General features: G+C 34.8%; 1 protein-coding gene across 1 annotated transcript; it reads left to right on the top strand.

Annotated features, from left to right (window-relative positions):
- Positions 1-627: 627 nt before the first annotated feature.
- Positions 628-4,315, top strand: LOC112165816 (KH domain-containing protein At3g08620). The gene is made up of 6 exons (XM_024302488.2): positions 628-981; positions 1,477-1,625; positions 2,493-2,609; positions 3,089-3,205; positions 3,362-3,505; positions 3,798-4,315. Exons 1-6 carry the CDS (start codon positions 813-815, stop codon positions 3,942-3,944), a joined length of 843 nt encoding a protein of 280 aa, XP_024158256.1. The 5' UTR covers positions 628-812; the 3' UTR covers positions 3,945-4,315.
- The last annotated feature ends 10,025 nt before the right edge of the window (positions 4,316-14,340 follow it).

Here is a 14,340-nt window from a genome sequence, read left to right as displayed (position 1 = left end):
AATTATTGAATTGACTTAATGATATGTTAGAGCGTGAATTCAATTAACTCAAGAAAATAATTTCTTTCAAATCCATTCTTCATTGAGCTGAGTTTTCTTGATAAACTATGATCAGTTGACGATCAGAAAAACACTAATATTAAATCGAAAAAATTACGTATTGAAGTCTTCCACCTATTATATTAGACTGAAATGATTCAATGAACCACTACAAGTTCTTTCTATCGGTGTCAAGAAATCAACAATGGAAATTTCAATGCTCATAAAGGAGTAAAATCATATAGATACAATTTCCACTTATGGAAAAACAGTACCAAACATGGTAAGTTTTCAGGTTGGGGACTTGGGGGAAGTGTGGTCAGTAAAATAGATGAACAGTACGTAGACCCAAAATGATGCGAATATTCAAAGACGGAGGAGAACGCCAAGGCCCACCGTCCTCAACGACGCGTGCCTTCACATGGAGGATCCGGGGCCACCTGCGGCGGACCGGTCCCAGCTCCCATGACACCCGCAACGCCTATGATTGGGAGCGTACCCTCCACGCCCTCCATAAAGCGCGTCACGGGATCGGCGCTGTCAGTCTCAATGTGAGGTGTCAATCTTAAAATCTTACAGCGACGACAACAGAGAAGAGGAGGCTTTGAAATCTGAAAAAACCATTAAAACCCTGGCCGATTTCTAAAACCCACTTGGCTACAATTGCTTTAGGTACCCAGTAAAGCCTGACCCATTTCCCAATTCTCCATCCCCAACAAACCCTTTGAAGCTTTTGAGCTCAATCGGTTCGGATTTTGGGGGGGAGGGATTCAATGTCAGGCTCGTATGCCCAGAATTTCTCGCCGGCGAGGGCGCTCTCGCCGCACCTGAGAACCCCGCCGGATGTGGACAGTCAGTACTTGACTGAGCTCTTGGCCGAGCACCAAAAGCTTGGACCTTTTGCCCAAGTCGTGCCCATATGTGGCCGGCTCTTGAATCAAGGTTGCTTCTTTGCTCTTTTCTTTAGTTCATTGCCAATGTTACGATTAGGGGTTTGATATGTGTTAATTGTTTTATGAACCCAATTGAGGATATGCATGTGGAAGACTCTGTGTGATGTTTTAGTTATGCATATGAGTGTTGGGTAATTGATTGATTGATTGATTGAGAAAGTCGTCGGGAAAGATCGAGAATTTTTTGTACAGTAGAAAAGAATGTGGATTTCTATGGTGTAACTGGATTGGATAGGATAGTTGTTTGGTCTTTGAATTACTTACTGTCTGCCAATTACATCAAACTGGGGGTGAATTTGTTTCAGCTATTCTGCAGGAGTTGTTTAGGGAGTTGGCATGTTCTTTTATGTTATGTGCTCTTTTGTTTCATGTCATTACTGATCACTCTGCATGTCTCTGTTGGGTATGGTGATTTGTTCAACTTTGTGGAAAGTGAATGTTGAGAATGCAGTTACTGAACTTTGCTACTCTTCTGAATTGACAGAGATATTACGAGTTTCTGGAATGATGCCCAACCAAGGGTATAGTGATTTTGACAGAATGCAACGTGGAAGCCCTAGCCCTATTGGTTCAGACTTAATGCCAAATTATAGAGGGTCAAGCATGGGGGGATGGAATGGCCGGCCTCACGATGTAAGTACTTGCAGTTATGTTTCCCAAACTATAGCACCCTTAGTTTGCACTTCCAGTCTTTAATTTCTCCATATCCATACCGCGATAGTGTATTAATTATTTCTTCATGTTCATTGCATGAGTTAATTGAAATGTGTATACCTAAATGAAGTTTCTCCTAGAGTTGTTGTATTGGTGCCTCATGCTTAGTTCGTACGCAAAGCGTGGGATAGTCTAAAAAACTGATAAAGATACTTGTACACGAGAATGTGGAAGTCAACGAGAAAGCATAATCAGATTCTGAGAGATACTCAGTAGTAAATAATGTACTGAGAGTTGGAGTCTTGCATGGACAGTTTTTGGACCTTGTAAGTTGATAATGGTATTCTTCTGTCCAGTGATTGAGAGACAAGGTTGCTTACTTTCTGTGAACTTGAAGACTGCCAAACCTCAGTTATGTATCAGCGTATGATATTATTTCTTCCTGGGTCAGTTATCCCCTGACATTTCCCAGATTCATCTATTTCAATTAGGTGGTTTCTCAACTTTGAATTCATTTTGATCCAGGACATAGTCAAAGTGTGGTTAATGCAGGGGTGTCCATAAGTCCACTGGCAACATATACCTTTAGATCCATATTATATGGTAAATAAAGAAAGTTTCAACTTTATAATGTCGTTAAAGTTTAGTGTTGCTAGTGCTAATTTATGTTGCTTGACCATCATGGATACTCATTGTATAAAATATATGCATCCATGAGTCCAACCTTTAGGTTTCTGTCTTATCAGTATCTCTGTGCTACATTTCCTCATCATCTTTTTCCTCTTGATTCTAGTTTCATTTGGATCTTGGTTACAGTACTAAAGGGTTAGTTTCATTATGTTACAGAGATTAGGTGGTCCACAAGGAATGAATATGGAGTGGCAAGTAGCACCATCAAGCCCAAGTTCCTACATTGTCAAGAGAATACTGCGGTTGGATATCCCAGTCGATAGCTTTCCAAATGTAAGCCATGCACATAACTCTTGACTGCAATATATGAGATTGTGTAAAAAAAAAAAAACTTGGTATTGGGGCCTGTTTGTGTATGTTTATCTGTTATACAGTTTTTAAAATAAAAACATTTTTGTTTGGTTGCCAACTGTTAGATTCAGATATGAACAGGTGAAGATGCATGAATACTGAATGCATTTTGTTCACAGTGCATAGCCGTTAAATAAGATCTAATGACTGAGAAACAAGTCCGTCCTTAAGGATGCTATTAAAGATTCTCTCTCTCTCTCTCTCTCTCTCTCTCTCTCTCTCTCTCTCTCTATCTACACACACACACACATAAATATCTATATATCTATATCTAATTCTTTATATACATGTTTGTGTGTGTGTGTCAAAACAATACTAACAGCATTTTTTTGTTACTTTGAATTGATTTAGAGATAAAAAGTTTCCCACTTGTTATGGTACTAAAATGTCTGTATTTGTAGTTCAATTTTGTGGGCCGGCTTCTGGGTCCCAGAGGCAATTCACTGAAGCGGGTGGAAGCTTCCACAGGTTGTCGTGTGTATATAAGAGGAAAATGTTCAATAAGAGATATAGACAAGGTAGGTAGAATTACATTCCATGTGTGTTTTTACTCCCCATTTGAGGGTTTCTTGAATCCTTATTATCAATTTTTCTTTTTCTTGTGTTGTTTTCATTTATCCTGCAATTTTTTGCTCAAATCTCTTGACATGTATTTTTTTGCTTTCTCAATCAAGGAGGAGTCTTTGAGGGGTAGACCAGGGTATGAGCATTTGAATGATCCACTGCACATTATAATCGAGGCTGAATTACCTGCTAATATTGTCGATATGCGGTTGAGACAGGCAAAACAAATCATAGAAGAACTTCTCAAACCTATGGTATCTTATCTTACTCCTCTCTTGTTCATTACATATACTGTTGTCTTTCAACCATAATATATCTTTGTTTACGAATATTGTTTGTGAAGCTAGTTTTATCTTTCCTCAACATACAACATGACAATATGTAGCTGTCCAGATGAAATGCTATTAGATGAGTTGGACAAAAAATCTTGGGGGAATATGTTATATCTGTTAATATACTGTTTGGACATCAAGGTTTGAAGCTAATTAAAATAAGAGCACTTTCTAGCTGTCCTTGTAGGATACTCAATCTTGTTGTTTATTTTAGGATGAGTCACAAGACCACTACAAGAGGGAGCAGTTGAGAGAACTAGCTATGCTAAAATCCAATTTAAGAGAAGAAAGTCCTCAACCATATGGGAGTGTCTCCCCTTTCACTTCCAGTGGGATGAAGCGTGCCAAAACTGGTCTGTGAGTAACAGTTCACTTAACTTGATGATCTTCACTTGGCTCTTCCTCCAGTACAAATCTTGAACATTCTTGCCATCATATGCGTCTCGGTGTATTGAGTTATGCATGCAATTATGCATGCAAAGGCCAGGAGGACGTCGTGGACTTGGTTGATGAGGATGAATGCAGGGTTTGCTTCATGACATTGATGTATACGGATGATATTCTTTTGCTATAGCTTTTGTGGTTGTAGTTGATTGCGATTGTAGAAGTAGAAAGTTATGTCATATAATCTATTCTTTAGTTTGCTGAACAAGTATCTTTGTTATTAACTTGAAGTGGAATAATGATTGATTGTTTAATATGTTCCCCCTGTGGGAGGATTCAGTTCTTCGAGATGCTTTATCCTTTTATTGGAAAAAAAAAAAAAAAACACTATGTTTTTTATTTTTGTTCCTCATGAAAAAAAATCTCTGGTTCCAGTAAATTTGGGAAATGAGCAGATTGTATCTTTTGGCCAACTATCGGTGATTATAAACTGTGACTTTATATCCAGAAATTGTGATTACTTGAAATCTAGGCAACAGTTATTTGAAGCATCTGTTTGACATTCTTCATGGTGTCTTTGTGATGGATCCGCTTGAATCCTCAAATATGATAAGAATGTGACAGCCAAGGGAAGATACTTGTACGTGAGAGTGTGAAATGAACAAGAAAGCATTATCAGATCCGAGAGATACTCGGTAATGATGTACCGAGGGCTGGAGTCTTGCTTGGACAGTTTTGGACATTGGAAGTTGATAATGGTAGTCTTCTGTCCAGTGATTGAGAGACAAGGTCGCTTCCTTTCTGTGAAGTGTGAACTTGAGGACTGCCAAACCTCAGAAATGGTATTAGATGAGTTTGACAAAAAGTCTTATAAGAATGTGCTAGATCTGTTAATATGCTGTATGGACTTCAAGGTTTGAAGCTAATTGAAATAAGAGCACCTTGTAGCTGTCCTTGTAGGATACTCGAGTCTTGTTTTTCATTTCAGGACGAGTCACCAAGACCTCTACAAGAGGGAGCAGTTGAGAGAACTCGCTATGCTAATATCCAATTTAAGTGAAGAAGTCCAACCATATGGGAGTGTCCCCCCTTTCACTTCCAGTGGGATGAAGCGTGCCAAAACTGGTCTGCAAGTCTGTAACAGTTCACTTAACTTGATGATCTTCACTCGGTTCTTCCTCCAGTACAAATCTTGAACATTCTTCCCATTATATGTGTCTCGGTGTATTTGAGCTATGCTTGCTCCAGAGGGCTCAAGACAAAAGAGCAAAATAAGAAAAAACTAGCTTCTATGGCCAACACGAGATTTCCTTGTCGTCATAGTGCCACAGAGGGGGAGGACTATCAAAAATAACAATGCCAGATCATGCTGCAGACTGCTTTTTGTCAATATATTAGCTGTCATGTTGCATTCTCTGAAAATATGTTTGATCTTCACATCATATATCAAAGCCACTAAGGAGATATTTCTTAAAGGATGGGAGGTACCACAACCATTCAAAATGGTTTAATGAGCACTGCAGAATCAGATATTTCAATTATTTCCTCACAAGTAAATCAGTAGCAAGCTTAAAATCTGGAGAGCAAACCTTGCCGAAGTTTATCATGAATTCTGAAATCCAGCCTCCGCTGTGATCAAGAAGAAACAACCCCAGCACCAATCCTACAGGCATAGTGAAACAAGATTGAGACAACATATATATAGCACCAAGAGTGATTTTGGTTTGAGCATGACTCCATTCAGTAACAACATTCAATATAATATTAGGGTGAAAAATTAGCTCGTTCCTCCACTGCCAAATGTGTCAGCAGACGTAGAGTTGTAGACAAACAACTCACACCATGGCAGATTACCAGAAACAGTAGTTTTTATAGACAAGATTTGCCATTAGCCATCCAGCCCAATTAAAATTAAAATTGTGCTTGATAGAATTAAGCCAATCAAAGGATCTCCAGATGTAACAGCATTAAGACATTCTTTGAACAAATGAAGCAAAGACATGTAACATTTATCATTATCAATAAGATGCCTTCTTGCTCTGTGGACATTTGTGAGGATGTTCCCATTAGTAACACTCCACAAAAAGGTTTTAAGCTTAGGAGGGGGATGACTATTTGCCAAATAAATTTTCATTAAAACTAGTGGGGGAAGGTTATGGTATGTTAATATTTTTCATACATCAACTATTTTTACCTCTTTACAGACTTATTTTACCACTTGAGCACTCATGTGATAACTAAAAAAATTTACCACTTTAAAAACTCATATTACCACTTTCAGGATTAATATTATTATTTTAAGAACTTATGTTATCACTTTAAGATAATTGTATGCATGTCATACGTTAAGACATTATAGAATTTCCCAATACTCAATCCAAATTAATTTTCATTTTTCCCACAAGTGGTGTGTTGTATCGGTGCGTTGTAAACAATTTCTTCTTTATAACGTCGTGGTCTCATAGTTCTATTTCTTGAGGACGTTGAATATAATTTCAAGGATTGATTATCTGGACATGAGGATTAACTTATTCTAGTTACATATAAATCATGTTTTGTTAGCTTATATTCTAAGGTACTTTTTCTATCATATTTATTGTTTTGTTTTGTTTAGGGGCATTAGAATTATCTATGTGTGAGTAGTAATTTAGCCATGAAAACGTGTTCCCTAATAACATATATGTAGTGGAAGAAACTGACAAGAAAACTGCAAGCAAAGCGAGAACGGTTGAGCAGTTGATTTAGTTCATGGTGCTTGTGATTGTTATTATTTTTAGAACGACGATGATATTTGTTTTCTGCCATCTCTAGTATAGTTTTTCTAAAAGTTTGACTTGGAAATCAGCCTGAATATTAACTGTTTCCATTTCACTTATATATGATATTTTTTGGTGATTCGAATTAAAAAAAAAAAAAAAAAAGATCAACAAGAGAAACATATTTAAACAAAGATATTTTTCTAGGTATGAAGAGAACTATGATATAGTGATTTATCCTATGAACAGAGTATCCACGGGATGAAGACCTAATAAACTTTAATATTTTATAAGAACTTAGATAATATTGGAGCAATGGATTTCATCAAATCTTTTGGGTTGTGATAAGTTGATTTGGTTCATGGTGCCCATGATTGTTACTGTTTTTAGACCGATGACAATGTTTGTTTTTTTGCATCTTTAATGTAGATTTTGTTTTAAAAGTTTGACACGGAAATAAGCCTGAATTTTAAATGTTTTCATTTGCCTTATATTGTGATACTCTTTTGTACTTCGAATTAAAAAAAAAATCAACCAGAAAAACATATTTAAAAAGAGATATTATTCTAGAACAAAAATATGTACATAAACATCATATTATTATAACTATAAATAATAATAAGTTTTTTTTTATTTTTTTTGAAAATCAAAAGGTGCAAAAGATTGCATGTCCTTTCATAGCAATTTGGCAAGGAGACCTAAATGACCCAAATGCTAAGCACTAATTCATAACAATAATTGACGATGACAACAATCTCAAAATAATGCCATAAAAGGGAACAATCCACACATTACATTAATCCTTAAATTAAAGTCATTGTAAGCTCAGCAAAATATAATTCCCTTCATAACCTGTCACTTCTTGCCCATCCAGCCAAACCATCATTCAGAAGCCTCATTCTCAGCCACTTCATTCTTAGCCCTCTCGGCTCGCTGTTCAGCCCTGACGGCTCGCTCCTAAGCAAGCTTGGCCCGCTCCTCCTCCCTGATAGCTCGCTCCTCCGCCACCTTGGCCCGCATCATCTCGTGGTTGAGTCGTTCTGCATTGACGACCACTGCTCTAGCCTGAATCGAAGCAGCATAAAACGAGAGACACAAGCCGACTACTCCCAGAAAGCCTATCCCCGGTCCTGGAAATGAGGAAAACGAAAACTCCATCTGCTGCGAGGCGCCTCCTCGATAACTGCCAGCGTAGTGCTTCCAGATACTGCCGTAGAGTACACTCGTGGCACACTCTTGGTAGTGTAGGTGGTGATGTGAACCATCCTCCGGCCAAGCAAAGAAAATGAAATCTGAGGCATCGTTTCTTTTGAAATGTTGCAGCTCTATAAATAATAATAAGTAACAACAAGTCATTCTCCATTAACATCTCCATTGGAGACTAAGGTAAGTTCTCATATAAGTTCTTATGTAATGAAAACAATTCACATAAATAACGTATTAAAAAATTAAAGACAATGCTCACTCTCTTGTTTCTTTACTTATATGAAAACGAAGCCGCATGGACTACAACATATTTTGATATATTCTTTCTTATTTACCAAACTTGGAAGAAAGCCAAAACTCATGGTGTTTGAGCAATAATTATTAATGTTGATTATTATTCCTCCACACAGTAAGCAAAAAAAATGTTTCCATAAAATATTTCAGCCTAAGACTATTTAAGATCACGTCAACACATTTAAGGAAAACTTTGGCTATATGATCTAGAAATAAATTTGGTGGGATGCAATGATCAACTCTAACATTCTCACAATGCTTGAGAAAGTTTTTCGAATTATGAATAGCATAGCATGGACTTTCATGAGTGACACTCTTATCTCTTCTGCACTTACACTTAATTGCTGGTTTTGATCCCTATGTGTTAGCTGAAAATATATGTGGTGGGAGAAACTGATTCTGAAATTGCCAAGTTAGGCTAAATGCGATCAGTTGATCTGGGGAATGTCTCTACGAATGAGGAGATGAGGAAGAATTTAGATATTATTAAATTTGTTAACATGGTATATATGCTCATTCCCGTATTCACAAGACACACAAAACTCTGTTTATTTGATTTATCTCGATGAGCTTTTTTATTTTCTACGTATCTTGGATGATGCTCCGGATACTCCAAATGATAAGTGGAAATAGTACAACATACTCAACTTGCCAAACCATCCTCAGTGCATGGACGACACAGGCGAGAGAATGAACTTTTGGCATGACTCTTAGATCAAGGTTAACCGAGCGAATGAATTCAAGGCAAAACTGTATAAGAAGTCGATGAAAACGATAAATAAAATGTTGACGCATTATGACATTATTGGTGTCGATTGGATTACCAATGTGGTTAACAGTGGTCACTAGGACTCTATTAGTTGCCTAACGCATCTGAAAGTGAGGTACTGCCCAGAAGACTCATTATCCTTTCTTAAGTTTGTAGGACACTTCAATGAAAATGCAATAATGTAGGCGCTTAACAAGCGGATCGATACATCAGTTCTTATTATCCGGGGAACATGTATGTACTCCATGAGGTCATATCTAGATTTCGGATATTCTTAAAGGATCCTCCATATGGTAAATGGCTGGGTTGTGGACTAGTATAAATCTTTGCTCTCTCTCCTCCATCTCTACACCATTCACTCCAAAACTTCACTTAATGGCTGATTTCAATCTCTTCAATAATGCCTACGTGAGCACATCTTACAAGTTATATAATTTGATTTCTTACTCTTAATTAATTACGTAGCTATGAGATTATGCAATATATGAGTTAACATTTTCTTTATGATATTTGCATGTGGTCAGACACTGTTGCCATTTAGAATAGAGCATTTTTATATTGATTCCAATATCACTGATTAAGTGGTGAAAATGGGGTTTTACAACCCATTCTTGCTAATGTCTACAGTTTCGATCACCTGGATGATTGGTGTATGTTTTCGGTCAATCACCATAATGAAAACATATGGAGTGTTATGGGGTATAAGACCCATACCTCTATCTACGGTTAAGGTCTTACTATAATTTTTACTCAAAAACAAACTATACTCTGGAAAGTTGGTTATCATTATATTCAGATCAACTTATTCTAATTACAAATGAATCAAGATTTGTTAGGTTCTCTACTCTGCCGAGGAAGCTTCTAAGGTAAGTTATACACCATAACTAAATGTTGTTTTCTTTTATATCATTCCATTAGTTTTTTGTTATTTCATTCATTCATTTTTTTTTATATGAGTATTATATTACGTCTGGAATTCCCTATATATGGGTGGAAAATTTTAGTTGTGGAACATATGTTGGTTGGTTGCATATATTTGGTGGTTAAACTGATTATGAAACTGTTAAGTTGGGCTAAGTGAGATCGGTTGAGCAGGAAAACGTGGATTAGGATGAAAAGGCGAGGGAGAATTTCGATATTGTTCAATTTTCAACATGGTATGTTCATTTTTGTATCTAGAAAACATACAAAACCATCTTACGATGGCTTATCCTAATGAGCTTCAATATTTACTATAAAACTTGGATGATGTTCCAGATGGTAGTTGTAACATAGTCTACTTGCTTAACTATTATATGTGGAACATCATAACAAAAACATACCGAGTATTATGGAGTATAAAAATGATATATCTTTCTATAGTGGAGGTCTCACAACACTTTGAGAATACAAACTATACTTTGGAGAGTTGGTTATCCACACATTCTGATCAACTTATTCTGGTTACAAATGAACTAAGCTTTGTTAGCTTCTCTGCTTTACCGAGGAGTCTTCTAAGATAAATTATATATCCTAACTAATTGTTGTTGTTATTTTTTAAAATCATTTCATTGTTTGTTTGTTTGTTTTGTTTTATTTCATTCAATTCTTTTTATTTAGGGGCATTATGGTAGAAAACTATAGTTATGCATATATTTCAGCTAGTAACATATGTGTGGGACAAACTGACTTTGAAACTGCCAAGTTGGGCTAAGTGGCATGTTGAACGACCATAACAACATGTTTCTCAATCCATTCATTTTTGTTTTGGTTTTTTTTTTTTTTTGGTATCGAAGGGTCATATTTTCCCTTGTTGCACGATCATAGATGTTTTGTTTTAGGAAGTGGAGTACGAGCTAACTCATCACTCTTACCCGAATTTATTGAAAATCAAATAAAAGATACATAGCAAGAGGGGCTATGCCAATGCCTTGCCAAGAGAAAATACAAGTTGAAAAGAACAATGATCATGAACTGTAAAATAACAAACTGAGCACAACCCTAACATGATATGAAGGAAATGACTAACTGTCAATTCAGACTACCGAAACCAGTAACCAGTCCGAGCTGAGAAGTCATGACCAAATGCACAATTATAGATGTTGATGTCTTAATGAGTCACAAAGTGAATTTAATTACACAATTTGTACATAACACTTTATATTTGTTTCGACTATGGAAAACTCATAATTTTTCCCCAATATAACTTCAAATGTAAACTGCCCTTGTTTTCTAATCGAACCACTAAACATCATACTTATTTATCAACTAACAAATCTGTAACACTTAACATATTATCTAACCTAATATCTTACTGAAATTAATTAACAAATTAGTAAAATATTTCTCATGAAACGTTACATTAAGTTTCACATTGCAAACATAAATTCAATCATCACTTCGGCTTCCGGAACTACAACAATGTCTTCCTAAAAAATAGTGATTTTTCTTTTTCTAATTTTTATATCTAACTGTTATTGATCAAACCTCAACAAACTCTACGATCTCAAGCCTCTTTTAAAAGATGAGAACAATCAAAACATATGATCAAGTTTTACTACTTGACTTTAAAAGATATTCTCTTCAAATTTCAGACATTATTACCTAATTTGAGTTGTAAAAAAAAATATATATATTTGACATGTGAGATATTAATCATATTATGTCTTTACTAACAAAATCTTTTATAGTGCCATCCATGTGGTACCACATTATTTGAGATTGAAATTTAGGATAAAAGTTTGAAAAGCATATATGTGTCATCACTTGCGTGTGGTAATATATTATTCCCCCAACTCGGTAGCCCCTTTCGCTATAAAATGATTTTGATTTCATTGCATACATGATGAGTCGCACTGCGTACTACGTATTATCGGTACATATATCACTTTTATCTAATTAGTCTCGTCAACTTTTAAGATACTACATACTCGAGTAATTCACATTTAAGTTATATATATTCAAGAAATGCATGTAAAGATTTATAGTATATGGTTAGCAGGTCGTTTATTGAATTAAGTGACTAGTTGTAATTTGAGTAAATGAGTTGTGTAACATGTATAGATTATAAATAAATAAGTCTTATAACTGATGGTTAAATTTGTGGAAAACTAAATGTAGTTGATAATTACTGAATGCATGGATAGGTTTGATGTCCACTGCTATTATGAGGAATACTAGCAAGTTTTCCCTCCAATATTTTCTTTTGAACCTTTTTCAAACATTGAGTGCTATGTGGACTCCACTACCATTGAAAATAAGATATTTATTAAATTGAGAACTAAACTATTGTTTTTCCATATATACCCTTATTTATTGTCTGCATAATTAAACTAGCCCCTTAACATATGCTTTGCACATGTCAATTGACTTTTATTTTAATTTTTTTTAATTAAAAAGGTTATCTCTCCTGATTTTAGTGGAGTTTCTCATTTTTTGTGAGAGGTATTGCAATTTTTTGAAATATGATATAGTCAATTAACTATCCTATCCTCATCTAGAAATAATTTATTTATTAATACCTATATTATGTGAGGGCATATATGGTAATTCAAAAATTTAACCATTCTGTCAAGAATTGACTTAGGGGGTTGTATTCAATTCAGATTTTAAAAGATTTTGTTTGAGTTTTTATAATCCATGGATTTACTTAATCCATAGATTGTTTAAATTCTATATGGACTCTGATTGATTCTAATTGATTGATTTACTGGTATTTATGTTGATTTTACAAGTTCTTGTGAAATTTTTGGTAGGTTAATTTTTTTTCTTCTTTAAAATAATGGATGTATAAATCCAACTATAATGCTATATCAATGACAAAAAAAGTAAGTGTGTGTGTGTGTGTGACAATCTACCATTCTTTATGTTGTGTGTAATGATATATGAATAATAAGAGAAAACTAATCAGCCAAAATGTTACACAAAAATAGAGTAGTAAACTGATGACATAATTTATTTCATATCTAATTTACAAAAGAAACATGTGTGTATGTATCATCTTAACAATACAATTGAAAATGAGCTTAATTAGCTAAAAGGATTAAGGCTTCCAGAGCTATACTGATAAAAATAAAAAAATTATTAGATGAAAGTAGAGGTAGAGGCAGAGGAAGATAGTGGGAAGATATGTTTAAGACAAAATGGATGAGTGTCACCTATTGAGAGCTGTTTTTTTTTTTTTGGTGAAGAGGTTTTTCATTTTTTGAGTGAGAAAGAATCCATCAAAATCTCTTAGGAAGTGGTTGGATTGTTTTTGAGTTTTGATATGTATAAAAAACACTATAAAATCCTTCAAAATCCAGCATTTATTGAAATCTTTAAAAATTCGTATACTTTTGAATATCTGCAGATTTGAATGGATAATTCTAAATCTTAATTGAATACATCAAAATTTTAAAGGATTGTTTAAAATCTCAATTGAATACCCATAGACTTTCAAAATACAAAAAAATCTTGTAGACTCTTAAATGAATACACCCCCCTTAATTATATAAGATAAATCAATGACTATCCAAATTGTTCATCAGAAATCTCTCTCTCTCTCTCTCTCTCATATAAATATATAGTCTCCCATCACTTCGTCTCTTTTATTATTCCCAGTTTCTCAACATTCTATTCTCTCCTCCTGTATGTATTCCAATTGATCTCTACCATTATCATTTCTTAGCCCACTAATTGTCATGCCTCCGCCCCCAGACCAACCATATCTTTATCTTGTGGCAAGTTTTTCTTCTTCTTAAAAATCAAAAATATATATTTATGTTTAACAGAACCACTATATTTGCCCAACCCATAAGCCAAACGATCAGGACACCGAGAGACAAAAAATCGAACCAATTTGCCCAAACTCTATTTTTGGAGATTAAGTCTGATGAGGATTGGCTATTAGAGATAAAGCCTGATCGGTGAGCTTAGCTCGACTTTTCTCCTCTTAGATTTGACCCAAAATGTTTATCACTCATTCTCTCTACTTTGTCTCCTTTCTTGTATTTCTCTAAACTTGTTTGTTCATAGAAGAAGAATAATGGAGGAGGATATCAAAATTTCAACCATTAGAAAACAAAAGACGATTTAATAATTATTTATTTATTTATTTTTAAATATAATGACAATAAATAAGGGTAGATGTGGAAAAAACATGATTTGGTTTTCAATGTAATTAATATCTGATTTTCAATGATAGTGGTGTTCATGTGGCACACGTACAATGTATTGGAAAGGTCTAAAGAAAAGAAAAGGGAAAATGTCTATTTACCCATATTTGAGCTATACTAACTCCACTTATCCAAACATCTTATGAAATTGCTCACTTACCCAATAGATTATATATTTTTTCCCCTAATACCCAATTAACTATTTTTTTATTG

This window comes from Rosa chinensis, chromosome 5 (assembly GCF_002994745.2).
Source record: "Rosa chinensis cultivar Old Blush chromosome 5, RchiOBHm-V2, whole genome shotgun sequence".
NCBI lineage: Eukaryota > Viridiplantae > Streptophyta > Magnoliopsida > Rosales > Rosaceae > Rosa > Rosa chinensis.
Note: the sequence above shows the minus strand (reverse complement) of the source record. Positions and strands in the feature narration are given on the sequence as shown.

Bases quoted from the DNA above. Each gene is read 5' to 3' on its own strand.
- LOC112165816 (XM_024302488.2), top strand. From the start codon at position 813: ATGTCAGGCTCGTATGCCCAGAATTTCTCGCCGGCGAGGGCGCTCTCG. The intron at 982-1,476 runs GTTGCTTCTTTG...CTGAATTGACAG, and splicing joins TGGCCGGCTCTTGAATCAAG to AGATATTACGAGTTTCTGGA. The intron at 1,626-2,492 runs GTAAGTACTTGC...ATTATGTTACAG, and splicing joins GGAATGGCCGGCCTCACGAT to AGATTAGGTGGTCCACAAGG.